Genomic DNA, 17,029 nt, shown 5'->3' with positions numbered 1-17,029 from the left:
TAGTACTAATATATTAATAAAAAATCTTTAAAAAACCGCCGAAATATTAAAAAATTATAGGATTATTTTATCTAATAAACTTTTTTTTATTTAAAATATAATTATTTTATAATCTAATATTATAAAACAGGTTGAATAGACCCACCAGTAAATTAATTAAAATCTAAAAAATTTTTATTTTTATTTAAATATTTTAGAGTATTATTTCGAATCTAAATAAAATAATAAATATATATTAATTTTTTTTTTAAAGCTGGTACTGAAACTTAGTTAATATATTTATAAATATATATTAAAACTACCGGACTTTCGAGAGAAAATAATATCTATTATTATTTATTATTAGAATATATTAAACCGAAAGAGAAAATAAGATTTAAAAAACTAAAAATACTATTTAAATAAGATTTTTAAAGAATCCGGATTTTTATAGTCTAATAATAAGTTTTTTCTATTTAAATCCTCTTAAAATAAAAGAAATTAAAAAGAAAAAATCTTTTACTGTTATAAATATAATAGTAAATACTATTTAGCTAACTAATATTTTTATAAAAATAAAAATAAAACTAAACCAGAACTAATAAAAAAAGAATAATAATTAAAAAAATCTTTATATTTTTAATAAACTGGCCTAAAATAAAGACTACTATTTATTTTAATATATTTATTTATTTTAAAAACATACTCGAAATCTATATAAACTTAGATTTATATACTAAAATTAATTTTATTAGCTATTAATTTATTTAATAATTCTATTTAAATACAGTCTGTTTTATAGTTCTATTAGTTACTATAATTAATTATCTTATTATAAATATTTATAATATATAAAAAATTCTTATTACTGCTACTAATTCGAGGGGAACTATATAATTATTTATAAAATATTATATAATTATTAATTATAATTCAGATCTTTCCGAAAGTCCTATTCTATTTTTAATAACTATTTTAGAAGATTTATATATTTATCTATTTATATAGAATTAACAGTAATAGTATAAGATTTAAATATTAAAGATTTTATTCTTTTATAAATTTATAAAAACTTACCGAAATCTTATTTATATTTATATTATTATTAAACTTCTAAAGAATATCTAATTACTAGAAGATAAAGTCTTTTTGAATTATTTATAAATTAGATTTAATAAGATTATATTATCTTTTAAGTTTTAAGATTTTATAAATATATTTTTTTCTAGTTATTTTTAATAATTTTTTTTTATAGATTCTCGGATTATACTATTAATCTAAAAAATAGCAAAATTCTACTATATAAATCTATTTATTTTTTATTTTAAGTTAAGCTCCAATTTCTTTATTATTATATTAATAAAAATATTTAATTAAAATAAATTTAATTTTTTAAAAGTCTTATAGAAGCCTTTATTCTTTTTATATTAAAAAAAAATAAAAACTTTCGATTATATATAGATTATAGAAAACTTAATAAGATTTTAGTTAAAAATTATTATTCTTTACTTCTAATTTTAGAAATTCTAAATAGAATTATAGAAGCCAAATATTTCTCTAAACTAAATATTTAAAATATATATTACTAAATTTATATTAAATAAAAAGATAAATAAAAAACAGTCTTTTAAACTTATTATAAATATTTTAAATATTTAGTTATATTTTTTAAATTAACTAATACTCCAGTTATATTTTAAAACTATATTTATTTAGCTTTTTATAATAGATTAGATGTTTTCTGTATTATTTATTTAGATAATATTCTTATTTTTTTAAAAAACCGCCCTTTGTATACTCTTTATTTATATTAAGTATTAGAATATTTATAAAAAGCAGATCTTTATATTAAATTATTAAAGTATACTTTTTACTAAGATTATATTAAATTTCTAGAATATATTATATTTTTATATAATATATCGATAGATTCCCAACGGATATTTAATATTTTTATATAGTTAATACTAATTATATACTATAAGATTTAAGTATTCTTAAAATTCTATAATTTTTATTAGTATTTTATTAAGAATTATTTTTTAATTATATTGCTACTAATCTTTTTTTTGAAAAGTATTCAGAATAGAAAAAAGCCTGAAAGAATAATATTAACTAGTAAAAAAATAGTAGTATTTTAATAGCTTTTTTATAATTTTAAGACTGTATTTTTATTAAGATATTTTAATTTTTAATAAAAAATCTAGATAAAAACAGATATTTTTTAATAAAATATAACAGAAATACTGTTCCAGCCAGATGATTATAAAGTATACTATTCTATTATATTCTGATTAAAAAAGTTTAATAATACTAAAACTTACTATTTAATCTTAGACTAAAAGTTTTTTATTATTATTTATTTATTTAAGTATTAGTATTAATATTTTAAAAGGCTATTATATACTATTAAAATTTTTTTAAACTATTAAAATTTTTAGATTTTTATAAAACAGCCGAAGCTGAACAGCTGTTAGGCTTAATAATATATATATTTTAATAGTTATAATTTTATTATTTAATATTAGTCTGGTAAATATAATCCTGCTGATTTACTATTAAAAATAAAAAAAAACTTAAAAGTCTTATCTAATACGGAGATTCTAAAATTAATATAATATTAAATAACTGGTAAATTTTTTATAAGATTATAGCTAGTTTTAAAAAAGTTCTAGCTAAAATATAATAAAATATTTTTATAAAAAAGTTCTAAATTCTATACCCGCTAATATATATTAAGTTTATTAGAATCTAAATATAATTAAACCGATATAAAAGCAGTTAGCTAGACTGTCGGAATAAAAATATTTTATAATTTATATATTAATATATTAGCAGCGTTCCGAGTATATAAATATAAGAATTTATTATATTCTAAAACTATTAGAATAAGCTTATTTTATAATAAATATATTAGTATATTAGCAGTATTCTGAATATATAAAAATAAAAACTCTTCTTAAAAGAAAGTTCTATTAAATAAATCTTTAGAAAAATATAGTTATTTATATCAGAAAATATTCTATATATTAAAAAGTTATATTTATTAGATATAAATTATATAATAAGCTTAAATTACTACCGATTTCTAGCTAACTTTTTATTAAATTATTTATAGATTTTATTACAGGTCTATCTTCTATTATAATAAAAAATAATATTTTAGATTTAATTCTTATTATTATAAATAGATTTATAAAATAATATTAATTTTTATTTATTTTATATATTATAACTATTTTAGAACTTGCTGAACTCTTTTATAAAAAAATTAAACTTTAGTTTAAACTATTTTAGAATATAATCTTAAATAAAGATTTTCTTTTCTAGTAAATATTAGTGTTTTGTTTTTTTTTTTATTTTTATTTTACTTTCTTTTTTTTCAGTGTTTTTTTCTTCTACCGTTATTTTTATTCTAAAAGTATATTTGAGTTTTTTATATTATCTTTTTTATTTTTTTTTTATAAATTTTTTCTATTCTGTTCTTTTCTTTTTTTTTTTTTTTTTTTTTTTTATTATTATTTTTTATTTTTCTCTTTTTTTTTTTTTTTTTTTGTTTTTTTTTTTGTTTATTTATCTTTTTTTTTTTTTTGTGGTCGGTTTTTTTTTTTCTAAAATTTTTTTTTTTTAGCTTTAAATTAATTTGCTAGGTTTGTTATACTATAGTCTATTCTATTACTTTCGTAGCACTAATCTAGTAATGTAATAATATTATATTATAATATACTATTTCATCTCTTTTTTTTTGAAAAGTCTTATCTTATTATTTTTTTTATTTTTAATTTTTAAGTTTTTATTTTATTTGGTAGGTTCTTTTTTTATTATATTTGTTCTCTTTCTATTCTCTCTTCTATTATAAATTTATTAAATTTTTCTATCTAACTGTTATAGTCGAATTTATAATATTTTTTATATATTATTATTAGAATAATAAAAATTTAGTATAGATTTATAAAACTAATTTTATTTTTTAGATTTAGAAAAGAAAGAGAAGTTTAAGATTAAAAATATTAAAAATAAACAGACTTTTAATAATAAATAATATTTTTTAATTAAATAAACAGGCTGGCTAAGTAAATATAATAAATAAATCCCGGAAAAATCTATAGATAATATTTAACAAGCTATTTAAAACTATAAAAAATAAAAAAAAAATTAGAACAACAGAAAATATTTTATTTTTAAATATAAAAAAAATAACTAAATTTATATTAAATTGCTATATTAAATATATTTAAAAATTAATATTAAAATATATAATTAAAATAAAAAACTTTTATAAATAAGCCGGACTTTTATTAAAAAACTACCGGATTAATCCGGTTAATTAATACTATTCTTATAGAAGATAAATAATAAAAAATTAGATCTACTTTATTTTCTAAATATAAAAATTTTAGAAGAAGGTCTTGTTGTTATATATAATATATATCTTACAGTAAATTTTCTTAAAAAATATCTATTTAGCTTTAGTTTATAAAAAAAACCTATTATTTCTAAATATTAGATAAAATATAGTTGGATTATCCGCAATAAAATAACAGCCTATAATAAAAAAGTAATAAAAAACTAAATTAAACTAGTAAATTAGTCTATAAATTAATAAAAAATTAATAGAAAAATATATAGTAATCTTAGACTTATTAATATTAATATGTTTATATTTATAGCAGTAAACCAGCTCGGCTATTTTAAAACTAATAGTTAAAATTAGAATTAAATAATTAATCTAAATATAAAATATTAGATTTTAATCTAGATTTTAGTCGGAAGTAGTATAGTTGATAAAAAATTTCTAACTTTAGTTTAAAATTTATAAAAATTTAAGAGTATTTTTTAGTATATTAATTAAAATCTAGTTCTTATTAGCCTAAGAAATTTATTAAAAAGCTGTTAAAATATATCTAATAATAAATCTGGTTTTTACTAGAATATTATTTATATACTATAGATGTTATAGTATTAAAAATATAACCAGATATAAAGTTTTCTATATTAATAATATTAAAATTCTTAATACTAATTCTTAAATAATATAGATAGAAAAAGATTTTAAATATAATAGATATATCGGTCAAACAACAGCAAGTAATTATTAATATTATATTAAAAAATAGTAGAAATAAGAGTTTTAAAAAAATAAATTAACAAATAAAATATAAAACAAATAATAAAAATAAAAGCAAAAATAATAAAAAAAAATATAAAAAAAAAGATTTAATAAAAAGTTAAAATATAAAAATAAATAAAGATATATTAATTTTTTTTATTTATATATATACTTTATATCGAATTCTAATTAGATTATTAATAAAATATATATTTTATTTACTGCTCTAAAATCTTCTATTTATAAAATATATAGTTTATTAAATAATTTTTTTACTATTACAGCACCGAACTTTATTATTTAAAAAATATTACTAGCAGAAATATCTAATTAAAATAAATAATAAAGCTATTTATAATTATATTATTATATTAGATAGTCCAGCTTAGTAGAGAAGTATAATTATTATATAATATTTATTACTATAATAATTTATATTTACTATTATAATAGCTGCTTTAGAATTGATACGGATTTGTTAGGATTTTAATCCGAATATTTATATTATTATATTATTTACCTCTTCTTTTTATATAATATATTATTCTGAGATTTTTTAGAGAAGAAGATTTCTTAAGAATTAGTTTTAAAATTAATAGAAGACTGTTTTTAACTATTTTGCTTGCCTTGCCTAACCAGCATATCTACTGCGTTAAGTAGTTTCTAACATATTATAAACATCTAGATCTAAGTAAAAATTAATATAATTATATTAGCTGGTTTTTTAAATATTTAGTCTACAGCTAATCTTACTTTATTCTAAATTAGAATATTAAACAGTAATTATTTATATATTAATCCAGATATACAAGTACTATACTACAAAAACCTGTTATAATATAATAATATATATTAAGTTATAAAATTTTATTTTTTATTTTTAATAGTTTTTAAGATTACCTATTTTATTTTTTATTAGATTTATTTTAGCAGTAATCTCTTTACTTTTTAATAATTAAATATCTATCTGTATAATTGCTTTACTTTTATAAGCCTAATATTCTATATTTATTATACTTTAAATTAGTCTAGTAAATAAAAAGAATAATATCTTAATATAATAATATAATCTACTATTAATAGATATTTTTACTTTTATTAAATAAGTAAATTTTAGCTTATTTTTATATTAATAAAATAGTTGGTTTCGGCTTTCTAATTGTTTCTAAAGTTAGTTAATAAAAAAATATAATATATTATTTTTTTCTAAATTTAAGCTTGTCTAATATATAATATTATACTAGTTTTAAAAAATAATCCGGACTAAATTCAGCAAGTATTAAACTACTAATATAAGCAGAATAAGAAGATTAGTCTGAATACTTTAATAATAAATATATTTAAATTCTTTTTAATTAAGAAATCCAAAAAAAGAAACCGTATCTACAGACTAAAATAGTATTATATAATATTTATTAATATTTAAAGTATTAGACTTTATATAAAAAGATATAAATAAATAGTTAAATTTACTATTATAATTAGTTTTTAATCTAGTATTTATTATATAAATCTTATTATTAAATAAATTATTAAAAAGTAAGCGTAAACCCAGCTTACTAATAAAATTAAAATTCTAGAATTAAGATTTTTAAAATAGACTACTGGTTTTAGATATTAAAAACAACTTATCGACTTTTTGATATATTTATAAAAAAATATATAATATTTAATTAATATTTACTAAAAAAACTATACAGCTTTTCTGTTTTTAATTAGTTTTATTTTATAGTTTATATTATTATTAAATCTACTTTTGCTATACTAACAGCTATATTATTTAAATATTAACAGAAATTTATAAAAAAAATAATATAAATAAACAGAACTCGTCTGGCCCTCTAATAATTTTTTTAGTTATATATTAATTTGCTAGCTACTATTATACTTAATTATAAATTATATAAGACTGCTTTTATCTATTTTTTTTAGTTTTATAGTAGAAGAATAGTTAATATTTTTAAATAGACTATAAATTTAGTTTAAAATAATAAAAGTTAATAATTAAGGCTTTATCTAATTTTATATTTTATAAAATATTATCCGGCCGAAAATTATTATATAAAATTCCGAATAAATAGATTAATTTTATAAATCTTAAAATCTTATAAATAACTATTTTTTTTATATTTTTAAACTTATTAGATTGCTATCTTAAGCTATAAATAGTATATAACAAATTTTTTTAGTATTATAAATAAAATAAAACTTATTTAAGTTAAGCTTATTTAAAAAAACCGGTATAGCTGATTCTTATATATATAAAAATATATTATATATATTAGTCTTATAAAATATTTAATATTAAAATAGATATATTATTTTTTTACCGACTATTATATATTTATATATAATATATATAATCTTAAATAATATTTTTAATATATTATAATATTTAATTAATATACAGCTATAGTTAATATTTTTGTTTAGCTACTATTTAATTTATTTAACTATAATTTCTGTTTTAATCAAATAATATCAGCTATTTTTTTTATTAGTAAAATCTAATATTAGAATATTATATATTTAGTTTACCGCTTTATTATAAATCTAATAAATAATACTAAATATAAAATAATATAATATTCTTTTAATATTAATTATTTTATTTATAGCAAGAGTCTGTATAACAAGCTGATAATTATATAAAAAAAATACTAAAAATAATAATAATTAATTAAAATAATATTTTTATCTTTTTATAGTATTATCTATTTTTAAGTTAGATAAAAAGCCGGTATCTTTTAAATAAAGCTTAGAATTTAAAAATATATAGCTATATTATAATTAAGTAATAATTTAATATTTAAAAAATAACTATACTAGTAATAATAATAAAATATATTTAAATATAATAAATTTGGAGCCGGTATACTCTAAAATTATATATTTTAATCTAAATAAATTATACTATAATTCTAATACAGAAATCTATAAATATATATAATTAAAGCTTATTTTTTATTCTAATAAATATATTCGTGTTATATTTCTCTACTTTTAATTTTAATACCATAATTAAAAACTTATTAAATATAAATATAAAATTTATATAATAAATATTACCGGCTGCTATAATAGATTCTTATTTTTTTAATAATTAATTTTTATATTTAGTTCGTAGAAATAGTAATATAATATATTTAAATTATTATAGTCGACTTTCAGCAGAACTAAAATAAAACTATTTATTAGATATAAATATTTAAAATCTTTTTAGATTATAATATAATATTCTTATACTACTACCGAGCCTGTTAACCAGACTATATTATATTTTAATTTTTTAGATTTTTTTATAGAAATAAAATCCGGTCTAATTATTTTATACCAGAAATCTATTAGTTAGAATTCTATATAAAGATTTTTTATAAATAGCTTATAAAATAGTTTATATTCGACTGTTATTAATAAAACTTTTTGTTTATTATTTATATAATAAATATAAAATTAGTTAAATCTAGAAAATTAAAAACCAGTTAATTTATTTTTTTTATATTTATTTTTTTTGTCTGTATTAAAAGTATTAGTATAATTATTAAACTAAATATCTTTATTTAATCTGAATTTATTTTAAGCAGTATCTATAGTATACAGTTTTATAATAATATTATAAATATAATTTTTAATATAAAATTATTTATAACTCTTTAGATTCTACTTATTATTTATTAATTTTTTACTAAATTCGTCTCCGAGAGTCTTTAGAAAAAGATATAACTAGAATAAAAACTTTATATTTTAGTTTAATAATTAAAAATAATTATATATAAAATAATAAATCTGTTTTTAATTAGTACTATAGTTTATCTACGGCTGAAATTATAATAAATAATATTTTCTAATTAATAATAATATTTTTTTAATAATTAATTAAAATAGTATTTCGGTTTTTAATTACTATAATAAATAATTATAGCAGTATTAAATAAGCTTTCTAAAGCTGGTAGAATATATTTATTTTTATTTTAGATTTTATTTTTTTTATTTATTTTATTTTTATTTAGATCTGTCTGCTCTTTTTTTTAGCTAATATTTTTTATTTTTTTATCTTTAGATTATAGTAGTTTATAGTCAGATAAACTATTATTAGCTATTTATTTTATAATAGTTTTATAAATTATTAATTAGTATAATCGGATAGTTATTTACTAATATTATAAAAAAATATTTAGATATATTTAATAATATTAGCTAATTATTAGATTTTAAAAAAATAATCTTCTATTATAAACTGGCTCCGAACAAGTTTAAGAAAAAAATAGTTAATTATAAAATAAATTAAATATTACAACTGCTTATAATATATATCTAATTTAAACTATTTTAACTAAAAATATTAATTATTAATATATATTAATTTTTATATTATTACACTGTTAGTTTTAATATCTGATATATAAATTATATAAATATTTTATTAGTATAATTAGTATATATAATATTTTATCAGCTTTAAGAATTATAACTATTATATATATAATAATTTATAGTTAAGCATATTTCTTACAGCTAACTTTTATATTAATCTATTAAAAAAATATTATAACTATATTATTTTTTTATATTTAATAAAAAAGTCTTTTTATATTATATATATAATATAATATAATTATTATTTAACAGCCGATTTTATTGAACAATTTCTTATTAAATAGATTTATACTAATATTTTATTTTAGAATTAATAAAATTTTTAACTAGAATCTTAGCCACTTTTTAATTAGCTTACTAATAAAAGTTCTATAATATTTAAAATATTAAAAAAAATTAAATTAACTAATTATAGTTCTTTCTATTAATATATTTTTAAAATAATATATTAAATTTGGGATCTTAAATTTAAGAAAATATAGCTAATTTTAATATAAAAAAAATCTGTAGTTTTTAAATAGTACTAATACCATCGAATAATACTATAGATATAAATAATTAAAAATCTTATCAATAAATTAAATAATAAAAAAAACTATAATTTTTTATTATTCTATTTAAATATAACTATAGTAGAACTAACTACTTATAATTTTTTCTTAACCAGTTAGATATACTTTAAAATATAAATAATTAGTTTAGAAATTATACTACTATACTAATTTTATTTTTTCTAGTTAATTATTATTTATATATTTAATATAAAGTTTATTTAAAAGTTTTATATATATACTCTTCGCTAAAATTTATATTAATATAAAATATAATTCTTCTAGGTCTTAATAAATTAATAAGACAAATACCGATAAAAATAGTTAGTTATAAAATCTTATACTATATATAATAGTTTATTATAACTATTATTAATTTAAATAATTCTTAAAATTTTTAATTTTATTAAAGAGTGTTTTAATAGATCTATTTTTATAAATATTCTAGTTTTAAATAATAGTTTAAATAAGCACGAAAGAATATATAAGCTCTATTAATCAAAAAATCTTATTATTTTAAAATATTAGTATATTTTATTAGTCTATATTATAATTATAATAATTTACTGCTAAAATTATAATACTTTATATTAAATCTCTAAAATAGTTTATTAAGAACTTAATAATAGTACTAGTATTAGTAAGTTTTAATTAAAAATACTTATTTTTTATTTATTTCTATACTAATTTTTAGTAAAGTCTATTTAGACTATTTTTATATTAAAAAATATAAATTTTATATAATAACTATAATTTTTTTATTTGAGAAGCTAGACGAACTGTAATAAAAAAAATAAAAAAATATTTAAATAATATATAATTATTAAATTATTCTAGACAACAAGTAAGTTTCAGAATTTAAATTAGTATTATTAATATATATAAAAAAAAATAAATAACTTTATAATATAAAAAGCAGAATCTAAAAAATTAAATTATAAAATAATAAAAAAAAGTATTACAAAGCTGTATATAAATATATTATTTATTTTTTAAAATTATTATAATATAGTAGATTATTATATATCTGTAAGAAATATCTGCTGTAAAAAAAGATTTATAATTATATAAGCTTATATTAAATAAAACTAAGAATATAAAATAATTCAACTATTATATTAAAAAAAATTATTATAACTAATATATATTTTTTGCTGATATTACTTTAAATATATATATTAAATAAATTCTGCTGGTATAAGATTTAATATAATCTTAAATTATTATAATATAGCTAATATATATCTGTAAGAAAACCTCTGTTTTAAAAGCAGTAATATATAACTATATTATTTATATATTAATACTATTAGATATATAAATTACTATACTAAAAAATTATAAAGTTTAATATATATTTTTTTTTCTGCTGATAAAATATTTTATTATATATATAGTTTAAGTTTTCTGTCAGTATAATCTTATTTATAAGATTTTAGATTTTCTACAGATCTAAAAAAAGTATAAAATAATTTTTTATTAATAAAATTTATAATATAAAAGTTCAAGTTTCTGCTAAAAAAATCTAGAATATTAAATAGCTTATAAAAATTATTTTTAACTTATATAATTTAAAATCTATTTTTATAATTATTACTCGTAAGCTTATTTTTTTTTAATATTTAGATTATAATACTAGAAATTATAAATATAATAATAATATATTCTGTTTTTGTATAGTAAAGTAGAAGAATCTTAAAATTTTAATAATAAATTTATATAATAATAATTAATATTAGCAGCAAGTAAAGTTCTAGATTTTTTAATTAATTTTAATATAAAGATTTATTAAATATATTTTCTATATATTCTAATAATATTCTTACGGCTGTTTTAATATTTTTAATTAAATTAACTACTATAATAATAATTATATAAAAAATTAGTATTTTTAAAACAAACTCGCCAATTGGTTCGGGAAATATTTTTAAAAAATAAAAATTATAATATCGAAAGCAGCTAACTCTCTTATAAATAGATTAAATAATTTATTTTTTTTTAATTATATAGTAAAGCTTTATACTGTAAATTCTATAAATTTATAGACTTTTAAAAGAATTTAACTACTTACTTATAAGCTTTTATTTTAATTATAGATTTTATTAGTTTTAGGTTTTTTATAATTTTATTTTTTATAAAGCATATACTAAAGTTGTTTTATATAAAAAAAATTAATTCTATATAGAAAATAGAAATATTAAAGTTTAAGTATAAGACAGACTTCTTATATAGTTTAATTAAATAAAATAATATTTATTTAATAAATATAATATTTATATTAGATAAAGTTATATTTTTATTATAGATTTTATATTTTATAATATTATTAGTTTTTTAATATAAATCTTTAATTTTAAGCTGTTTAATCTTAATTTAAAGCTCTTTCTGCTTCTAGTAAATATATATATTAAATTAATCAGACTTTCTATTTAGCTAGAATAAAAAGAACTAAGATATTTCTAATATTTATAAATTAATATTAACTATATTAAAAGTTAAATATATTATAAAAAAACTTAAATATATACTACTATTATTTATAAAATCTGAAGTATTAAGTATAACCGATAGAATAACTATATTATTTTAATCTTTATTTAAAATAATTATATTTTAGTAGTTTTTAATCTGTTATATTAATATTTATAGTCTTTTCTATATAATATTATATATTCTAGTTTTAACTAAAAATATAGACTCTGTAGATATTATAAAAAACTGCTAGAATTTGATTTTTAATTTTTTTAATTTATATAATAGAAAATTGGAAGTATTTTTATAATATTTATATAAATATTTATATTATATTAATTAAATATAGTCTAAGATTATCTTTTTGTTTAATATAATAGATAATTATTTTTTATAAGCTTTTTTAGATACTATATATATTACTTTATAATAATAATATATATTATAAAGATATCAGTAATAGTCTTATTTTTTCTTAAAAATATAATTATAGAAAGAATTAGAGTATTTTAATAATTATAATTTCTAAATCAGATATTTTTTTATATAATTTTAAAGCTTCGTACTTTTAATAAAGGCTTTTATTTTGTATATAACAAAAAGTCTATTATTTTATATATATTTAATATAATAGCCAGTACGGATAGTAGTATAATAATATTTTATTATTTTATAGTATTAGCTAGTTATTAATAAAAGATAGTTAGTATAATACTTTTTAAACTTACTACTTTTTCTATTATAATAAGTAGAGTGGATTAACCTGACCGTTATATCTTAATCTTAATCTGGCCATAATCTGGCGGTTAGATTAAGATATAAAAAAATTTTAACTATACAGTTATAGTTAGATTAAAATATAATTATTATTTTAACTATTTATACCTACCGGTTAGAAAGATTAGATATAGTAGATAAATTAATAATTACAGATTAATTAATAATATATATATTTTTTTTATATAAATAATATATAAAGTATAATATACTTTTAATTTTAGTATAGTAATATTTTTTAGATTTAGCTTATTTATTTAATATTATAGTACAGCTCTAATCCTTCCGACTTATTTACTTAATCTATTTAATTTATTTAATTTATTTAATCTGTTTAATCTGCTTAATCTATTTAATTTACTTAACCTCTCCTCTTATAGAGCTGAAAGGTATATTATATTTTAAAAAAAATTTTTACAGAATCTAATATAGAAAAAATAATATCTAATATTAAATAAACTAATAAAATTATACTATTTTTTATACTTTTTAGAATAGTAATTATAATAGCAGAGAAATCAAAAAGACCGGATTTCTATTTTTATTTAAATATATATAATATTTAAAAATTTAGATAAAACTAGCTTTTCTATTTCTAATAATAATCTATTTTCTAGATTATTTTTAAAATCATCTATATTCTTATTTTTACTGATATAAAAAATAGTAATTATTTTATTTTTTTTTTATTTCTTAGATATAAAAATAATTAAATCCGGATTAAGATTATTAAGAATATTCTAATACTTTTTACTAATAATAAAATAATTGGTATATATCTAAAGTATTACTATTTTAATTATATTAGTATAAAGACAGCTCCGACGATAGTAGCAGATATCTTAAAAATTATTAAATAAATATTTAATACTAATACTGTTAATAACAACCGAAAGAAAATTTCTAGTTATTTAATAAAAAATAAAAAATTAATTACAGTAGGACTTTTAGTAAGTAAGAATTTTAATATATTTTATAATATTTAAAATAATATTAGTTTAATTAAAAATATTTTTATAAGCTATATATTTTTAATATTTATATATATTTTAAGTTCTTTAAATATTTTAATTACTAGTAAAAGTCTTTAATATTTAAAAATATTATAAAAGACTTTATTTAGATCTAATAATAATCCGAAAATAATTAACAGTATATTAATAGCCGGGTTCTAACTATAATAGAAATAGAATATCTTTTTAAAAATAGTTTAGTATTTATAATACTAGTTAGTATTATTATTCAGCTAGATATTTTTCTTAAATTTTTTAAGCTTTAATATTGGGTTTAGAATAATTATAATCATATAAATATAGTCTTTTATCTAATAAATATAATAATAGTATTTTTTGAGTTTTTAATATATATTCTGTAAGTCTCTAAAAATCTTTTTTTTAGAATATCTACTTTCTTATTAGTCGGTTAATTAAGTAATTTAAATAATTAAAAAAATTATTATAAATATTATAAATTTTATAAACAGTAGGCCTACTGTTCTTAAATAAATAAAATATAAAAAGAAAAAAAAATATAAAAGCTTAAAAAAATATTTTATTTATTTTTATTTAGTTGTAATAGAATAAAAATAATTAATATTACTATAATTATAGTACTAAACAAAACTCTTAATTATTTAATAAAAATTAAGTATCTAGTAAATTATAAAATAGATTAACTTCCAGCAAGTTTTATAGTTAAAAAAAAAATAGTAGATTAAGTTTAATTTAAGTCGTTGAATAAGCTGGAACTTTTTATAATATTAAAAGCTTATATTTATAAATTATATAATCTTCTAAATTTATAATTAAAAATTAGTAAAATTAGCTATTATTAAAAAAAAATCTTTAAAGCCTGTCTGTAAAAAACTAATCTAAATAATTTTTATTATAAATAATAAAAATTCTTTATATTAGTTTTTTATAAATAGTTTCTAGAATATATTTTTCTAAAAATTCTTAAAATACTAGAAAAGGCTTTAAAACTTTTATTATAAATCTTTTATATATATTTAATAATACTATTTAAAACTTTAATCTAAAGTTTTTATAAAAAAATATTAATTATAAGCTAAATTATATAAATAAAACAGAATATATAATACTAGCTTTAAATAATTATTATAAGATTAGGATAGAATAAAATATTATAAAGCTAAATATTCTGATTAAACTAAATCTAAAGTTTAAATAAAATTATACTAAATATTAAACTATTATTATTAATATTATTAGTTGTTATATCTAACAACTGATAAAATAAGTTATATTTATATAAAACTAATAAAATAATTATAGCTAGATTCTTATTAATATAAGATCTAGATATCGGTTGAAAGTCCAGTAGAACTTTATAATAATCTATATTTTTTATTAAAAAATATCTAGTTAAAACAAAAAATACTTTCTAATTAAAGCTAATCTAGTAGTTTACTATAATTAATATTTATTTAATATCTAAAAACTTTAATAATAGCTATATATATATATTTTTTAACAACTCTAAAAAATATTCTTTAATTTATATTTAATTAAAAGAACTTGGTTTTCAACAGAAAAATAAAACTATAAAATTAATTATTTGTTTAAATTAAATATATTTAATAGTTTAAAATAGTAAGTAACAGATAATTATAAAGTATAAAATTTAATTTTAAAAATTCTGTTTATTATAGACTATAGAGGCCTAGAAAAAATAATAATTAAAAAAGATTTATTTTTAAAAAATAAATAAATATTTATAATAGTTTTTTATTTAATATCTAGCTAATTATTTACTTAAATACTACTAATAGTATTTTCTTTTTATAATTTTTATAAAAATAGTAGCTTATAGAACTAGTTTCTAAGTTTTTAATTTCTGAATATTATAAGATATAAAAACATGCAGTATAATAAATATAAGAAATTTTATTAGAAAATAATATATTTTTCTAAAAACTATTTTATATTATTAATATCTTTTTTTAATTAAAGTAAAATAGCGGTTTTTAAGCTTGTATATAGATTTTAAAAAAGATTATCTTCTACTATTAATTCTAAAAAATAGAAAGTTTTTTTTTATAAGTTAAATATAAAATAATCTTCTGATTCTTCGCGACGCGCGTAATCTAGAGATTTAAAAAAAAAAATCTGGCTTAAAAAGCTTATTTCAGTTAAAATATTATTATAATTTATAAAAATCTAAGAAACAGAAGAAGAGAATTTAATAATATTCTTTAAAAATAAACTAGATAACTATAATTAATTTATAATTTTAAGATTACTTTACAAATAATAAATATAAAAAGATAAAAATAAAAAATTTTATAAAAATAGTTTATTTTATTTTAAAATATATTTTTATATAAATATAATTTATTATATTTTAAACACAGCTAAAGCGTCTGCTGTATTTTATTTATTTTAAAAAATCTAGTAAGCAGAGAATTATATTTTAAATCTAGAATTATAAAAATTAGATTAATTAAGTTAGTCAGATTATATTTATATTAATAAAAAAAACCTAAAAAAGACTTTTACAGAACTTTTTAAAAAATATAATATCTAATATTTAATTAGATAATTATTAGAAAGTACAGTTGCCGAAAAAGATTATATAAATAATATTATATAAATATTATAATATAGTCTTAATTCTTTCGACTTATCTACTTAATTTATTTAATCTGTTTAATCTGTTTAATCTATTTAATTTATTTAATTTATTCGATTTATTTAACTTGCTTGATCTGTTTAATCTATTTAATCTATTTAATCTATTTAAT

At 14.2% G+C, this 17,029-nt stretch overlaps 1 protein-coding gene across 1 annotated transcript; it reads left to right on the top strand.

The window, feature by feature from the left end:
* Positions 1–1,388: 1,388 nt before the first annotated feature.
* On the top strand, positions 1,389–1,553 carry BO95DRAFT_371411 (uncharacterized protein; the record flags this gene model as incomplete). Its single annotated transcript, XM_025582953.1, has 1 exon — positions 1,389–1,553. A coding segment is annotated over one exon (165 nt), but the record flags the coding sequence as incomplete, so codon positions are not given.
* Between the last annotated feature and the right edge of the window lie 15,476 nt (positions 1,554–17,029).

The sequence above is a fragment of the Aspergillus brunneoviolaceus genome, assembly GCF_003184695.1.
Source record: "Aspergillus brunneoviolaceus CBS 621.78 unplaced genomic scaffold BO95scaffold_68, whole genome shotgun sequence".
NCBI lineage: Eukaryota > Fungi > Ascomycota > Eurotiomycetes > Eurotiales > Aspergillaceae > Aspergillus > Aspergillus brunneoviolaceus.
The sequence above is the reverse complement of the archived record's forward strand: the minus strand, read 5'-3'. Positions and strand labels throughout refer to the sequence as shown.